Source organism: Silurus aristotelis (assembly GCF_946808225.1).
Source record: "Silurus aristotelis genome assembly, chromosome: 10".
NCBI classification, from domain to species: domain Eukaryota; kingdom Metazoa; phylum Chordata; class Actinopteri; order Siluriformes; family Siluridae; genus Silurus; species Silurus aristotelis.
The window spans coordinates 20,257,398-20,263,957 of record NC_139583.1 but is presented as its reverse complement, the minus strand read 5'-3'; the positions used below and the strand labels follow the sequence as shown (position 1 = coordinate 20,263,957).

The 6,560-nt window shown below is 34.5% G+C and overlaps 1 protein-coding gene across 1 annotated transcript; it reads right to left on the bottom strand.

Annotated features, from left to right (window-relative positions):
• Positions 1-884: 884 nt before the first annotated feature.
• Positions 885-5,453, bottom strand: foxa3 (forkhead box A3). The gene is made up of 2 exons (XM_083551679.1): positions 4,989-5,453; positions 885-3,425 (listed from the first exon to the last, which is right to left on the bottom strand). The coding sequence occupies exons 1-2, from the start codon at positions 5,058-5,060 to the stop codon at positions 2,229-2,231; spliced, it is 1,269 nt and encodes a 422-aa protein (XP_083407805.1). The 5' UTR covers positions 5,061-5,453; the 3' UTR covers positions 885-2,228.
• Between the last annotated feature and the right edge of the window lie 1,107 nt (positions 5,454-6,560).

Here is a 6,560-nt window from a genome sequence, read left to right as displayed (position 1 = left end):
TTATCATAAGTGTATCCAGCTACCAAATCTAACATGGCCTGATAGGTTGTATATGTAATTTAGTTAGTCGGTGATGTTGTCACCTTTTTATATTACCATTTTTTTTAAGTCAAAAGCTTTACTGTGTGCCGCTAGCAAATGTACATGGGCCTTATAATAATTGTATTGTTTACCACAGTTTCTTTTAATGCTTTCATTTCTATAGGCATTTTACACTTACATACATGCCAGTAACCTGTAAAGTACCAATACATGGCACAGTCGATATATGTTTAGGGACACCCACAAAATACACAGATGGCTAAAACTTACAAGACTGACTAATAATGGTCCTGTATATAGTGTGTTAAAAATTCCATAAATGCAACTTAGCCACTGCAGCACATCGGCTAACATTGGCACAGACTACAGATGAATATTTGCTCCTATTAAAGGATGGCATTTATTTTTTCTTAACTGAATGCCTAGACTATATCACTTTATGATTTTATCATTATATTGTCATTTTGTTTAGCTCTTTTATGTGTACGGAAAAAGTAATAAGCTATCGAAACTTGACAATGCAGTCAGTACATATAATTCCCTGTTATACAATTTTAATTCAAAATTCACATTAGTGTCCCTTACAACTAAACCTCAGGCATTCTTGTTAACTGCATTGGACATGGGTAAAACAGTTCTTGTGTAATTGCCCTTACAACCAATTTATCATTATATTAAGTCATATTCAGCTTAATAAATAAGGAAAAGTATAACAAATGAGAATATTCCAAATATACATAAAAAGTGATTTCTGTAAAATTAACAAAGGAATGTAGATGCATGTCTAGGACTTTGCACCATTATGTCTTTGCTTTGGCATACAAATCATAACAGAACAATTATTTTCTTAATATTAAGACTGAGTTTAATTACTAGAAAAGGGCTTTGAGCCAAAATGTTTACCACAGTTTTTTGGCATATTAAAAAAAAAACGTCATTACACATGAAGCAATGCAACATTACACATTTGCGCACTTTATGCTAACAGAAACGCCACGCTATGCTGTAACATGAGACTGTACTGTAGCAACAGAGTTACTTCAACACACACCCACCCACACACACCCACACGCACACACACGCATACACATACGCACACACACACACACACACACACACACACACACACACACAGAGACACAAAATATACAACCCATATTAATCCCAAAACACAAAAAAGAAAAATAAGATATATTAATTTCTTCCCTTCATAAATAAATGGCTTTTCCCCTTTTGCCAAAGACAGTGTATATACACATTTTGCGTTTGTATTTCATTCTGCTATTTAGCAAAAGACCCTGACCTTAAAAAGGCCAAAGGTTCAACAAAATCGATTGTATTCGTCAGACTGGCCTATGTGCAGAGGCTTGTGTTGTTGGTAATCAGTTTCTGCAGTGTAACCTAATTCAATAAGGCTGTTAATTTGGAAATTTGGTTAAGAATATTATATACAGTTATCCCTTACCACAAATGTAGTTGATCAGCCAAGACTACTTTACTAACAGTGTGCCAGTTTAGCACTCACCTTAACAGGCCATGTTTGGCTCAGTAACACCATGTGTACGTAAACATTTAAAAAATAGATAGGACAATTCTGTTTTAAACACTAAATATACAAATAAACTGAACCATATAACTTCTAACATCTAATTCTAGCCTTGAGATGATAGCCAACACCTCCCACGAGAGTCTGATGCTCATGTGGAGTGATATCAGCTATGGACTGAAAAAGAATAATCTTAACCTGCCCTTCATATGCTTCTAATCTGTTGGCTATACGCTTCTCTCAACTGTTAGCTTTGTTAGGCCTGTAGTTCCAATGCTAAATTAAAAAAGCAAACATCAGACCCAAAACATATCTTGGCTGATTGACTGCCTTTGACTGAGGGCTTTGAGGAGTTTATAAACTCTCCTTTCACAAAATTGTGTTTACAGTTCAACTTGTATGGAAGCTTGGAAAGGTTAAAAAAAAGTTAAGATGAAAAGCAGGGTAAGCACTTGGAATTTTTTTTTTTTCATTTACAGACTCTGCTTTTATCAAATCCAATAACATTTCGATGTATTTCAAGAAATGTAGCCAGAAGCAGATAAATAAAAGTCTGTTTTCATTGTGTTAGATGCCTGGTACCAATCATAGGGTTTCTGACAACTTGATTAGTCCAAAAAAACCAATGGAAAACACCTGTCTAGGATGCGTTTAGCACAGACCTACTGTAGAGGGTCTGGTAATAGGCGCCTGAGTCAATGCTTGAGGGCCCAGCGCTGTCATAAATCTGTTTGGCGGCCACAGGGGATGAAGCAGCGTAGCCATTGTAAGCCATGACATGATCTTGGTATGACTTGAGCTCCATTTTCTGCTCATTAGACATGAGGTTGGTGATGGAGAATGGGTGGTTGAAGTTGTACTGTGGGTCCATGGACTTGAGTGGGTCATTCTGCAAATCCAGGTGATGATGCTGGATGGAACTGGAAAGCAGATGAGGACTCGTGTTCATGCCCTCGGAGTGCAGGTGAGATCCAGAAGGCGGCATAGAGGATGGAATTGCGCTTTGAGGTGGACCGTCTAGTGGTGCTAGACTCATTTGCTGCTCATCAGATGCAGAGCCAGGATGGGAAACATCGGACTGGGCTGAATCGGCACCATCAGATGAGCCTGTACCAGGGCTTCGATCCTCATGCACACCTTCGCTATTCCCATGTTTAGAGTTCATACCATCCTGAGACTTTCCCCCGCCCTTCTTTCCCGGCTTGTCGTCGATTTTAAAGCGCTTCTGGCGCCTCAGGTAGCATCCGTTCTCAAACATGTTGCCTGAATTGGGATGAAGCGCCCAGTAGGAACCTTTCCCAGGCTTATCGGGTGAACGTGCAACTTTAACGAAGCAGTCATTGAAGGAAAGCGAGTGGCGAATTGAATTCTGCCAGCGTTGTTGGTTCTCGCGGTAGTATGGAAACAAATCCATGATCCACTGGTAGATCTCATTCAGGGTTAGCATCTTGTGGGTCGACTGTTGGATTGCCATTGTGATCAGTGAGATGTACGAGTATGGTGGCTTGGCATGGGTCAGAGTGCGACGATATGGCTTGGGCACCTCCTTAGCACGATTCAGTGCTGGTGGAGATGAATAAGTGAGCTGAGAGATGGGCTGATTCATGCTCTGGTAGTGAGAAAGTGGAGCCAGGGATGAAGATGAAGGACTTAATTGGGTTAATGAGCTTGTGTTTAAAGAGGTGCCCAAGTTCATGTGACTGGATGCTCCTCCCATGGTGTTAAGACCTGGGTTTCCATATCCCATGTTCATGCTTGCACTCGAGCCAGCTGGGTTCAGGTTGATGTAACTGTTTAGACTACTCACAGAATTCATGGCACTTGCAGAGGAATACATCTGTAAAAAAAAAAAAAAATTTACACTTTGGATTTGGAAACATGGTAGAAACTGCAAAAGAATACAGTAATACATATACATATATATATATATATATATATATATATATATATATATATATATATATATATATATATATATATATATATATATATATATATATAAAAAACATTAATAATAATAATAATAATAATAAAACATTATCACTGTAATTAAGTCTATGAATAAAAACCTTGGATACACAGTACTGTGACTGAATTTAGGATTATATATTTAAATAAGGATATTTTAGCAAATAAATAAATAAAAAATTTAAACGTACATAAATACACATTTTGTATCAGATTACTTTGCTAGATTCTAAAAATATTTTCGTAATACTTTTCAAAACCAGTTTACAGTCTTAACATAGAGAGTTATATATTATATATAAATATAGAATTCTGCTTATGAGTTTACTTGGAAAAATATGTTTTTTAAATGATTCCGTTTCTATTACACAGCAGATGCAATGAAGTATTGTTCAAACTGTCTCTGGATCTACCAATACAGGAACAAATAGAAAAAATATGATTCACCTTATTTACTTTTTCTGTTTCACAACATTTTCCTTTGGATTAATAAACATGTACAGTTAGGGTATTTTTTTTATATTTATTTTCATGGAATTATTTCATGATTCTTTTAAAGGGCAGTTATATTTATATTGATTTATGGACAAATGCTGAAGGACGTGGTGTGTGAAATACTTTCTTTGATGGAACTCACTTCTATATCTAATAATCACTTATTAATGTTGATCCTAAAATTCGTTTTAAATTTGATCAACAGCAACATCACCCACATCATCAACAATAATAACAATAACAATAACAATAATAATAATAATAATAATAATAATAATATATTATATTTATATATATATATATATATATATATATATATATATATATATATATATATATATATATATATATATATATATATATATATATATATATAATATTATAATAATAGGAAGAAGAAGAAGAATTAAGTGTATGTGTGTTAAATTGGCGGGGAAAGCGCTGCAATTTACAAGCGGTTTATTCGAATTTCAGGAAGAAATATTGGTTAAAATACGTCATATTTCTCTTGATTCATAAAGGCATAAATAGAGGATTGTTGGTACATATAAAACTTTTTTTTTTAGTTCAAAACTATTTATCCACATCCAAGTCTGATTTACATTATTAAATTAGATTTATATTAATGTCCGAAATGACTCATAGGTTTTATTTATTCTATAAGCCAAATATAAAGTTTGCAGTTAATAATAAGTTCATGCGTTCACATGACACGTGAAAATATAGCGGTTTTATTATGGAATTGATTCATTACAACAACTTAGAGCAACAGGACTGAATTAAAACAATTCATTTTACTAAACCCGATGACCGTACAGATTTTATTACTATTATTATTATTATTATTATTATTATTATTATTATTATTATTAATAATAATATTAGCCAGTCTTCAATGTGCGCGTGAGTGCGCTCGTGTTTAAGGTGCGTATTTTACCTCACTGGCGTCGCTGTAAAATCCGCTCCACTCCGGTATTTCATGACTTTCCATTTTCACGGAGCTCAACATCCCAAAGAAAAAAAACCTGGATGATATAAAGTCTCGTTCACAAAAATACCAAATGTCTGGATCCGGTTAGATATTCATTCGAAAATATCTCCCAAAAAAAAAAATCCAATCACCGCGAGCTCCAATAATATCGTGGGTGTAAAACCAACAAATTCTTCTGAAAGTGGGATTTCTTTTTTATGTACTTATAACAGTCTCATTACCAAAAACATCTTCGGTTGATCACTGAAATGTTTTAGAGTAAAATCCAGACATAGAAGAAATAGAGGGAAAAGCATCCAGCTGTGGAGCAGCGCGTGCACCGTGCTCCGTCTGAGGGCCTGAGTCCAGGCACAGTGTGTGTGTGTGTGTGTATGTGTGTGTGAATGTGTGTATGTGTGTTGAGGTAAAAGTTCAGCCGGCTTTAAGCTCAGGTATAAAAAAGAAGGCCACGCCCCATCGACGTCTCGTTTAAATATATTACCATCATTTCATTCCTCCTCCTTCCGGCTTTCCAGGCCTCAGGACGAATCCCTTTTGCCCCCTGCTGTCCTGTATATTGGCCCCAGACCTTGAAAATAAAGTTTGAATCAACTTTTGAAAAACATTATTCTGACCACAAATGAAATAATAGAGAAAAATATATATTTATTTATATCTCTTTTTTGCACTGGATTCACTCATTAACTAGAGTGATTAACTAAAACGACAATGGCTGGGATATTAAATTATATTATGATAATAATAAATACAAACATGCAACAGAAAACTAAAAACAATACTTATAATTTGGATACAGAACATCTAACTTTACTGAAACAAAACAAAGGGAAAGTGCAGCATCATTCGTGTATGTGTTTATTTGTTTGTTTCAGCTTGGCTTATAGAGTGTGAAATGATAAACCGATTTTCGTTTTATTCAGTTAAACAAACACCAAAACTAAATTCATCTGTTCTAGGTTATGCATAATATATTTAATCAGTGATCTTGTCAGGACAAAATTTCCAATGGCAACGATTAAGCTTTAAATGGTTTCTACAATAATAACAATTAATCAATCAATACTGCTCAGGAATTTAGCTAGAATTAAATAAATAAATACAATCGCTTGGTGTTGAAGAGCTTTTTATAGAAATGGTCGATTTCTATAGATTTCAGAACTGAATTCAATTTTGCATCAAACTTACAAAAAGACTTTATACGTGACCTTCACTAATTGTACCTTTTGCACAAACAGTTCACCTTGATAAAAGTAAAGTAGCTCTCAGGGGTGCATTTGTGTTCATTCTTGCTTATTTACTGACCAATGACTTCATGTTCAGAGCAATGAAAGAATTTAGCTAAAATATTCAGACATTAGAAAGCATTCAGATAGATAGATAGATAGATAGATAGATAGATAGATAGATAGATAGATAGATAGATAGATAGATAGATAGATAGATAGATAGATAGATAGATAGATAGATAGATAGATAGATAGATAGATAGAAATGATCATCTGCTGTTCATTCAAAAGA

Excerpts from the sequence above, each read along its gene's own strand:
- foxa3 (XM_083551679.1), bottom strand. The coding sequence starts at position 5,060 with ATGTTGAGCTCCGTGAAAATGGAAAGTCATGAAATACCGGAGTGGAGC. Across the intron at positions 3,426-4,988 it reads TTTACAGCGACGCCAGTGAG|ATGTATTCCTCTGCAAGTGC; the intron begins GTAAAATACGCA and ends TTTTTTTTACAG.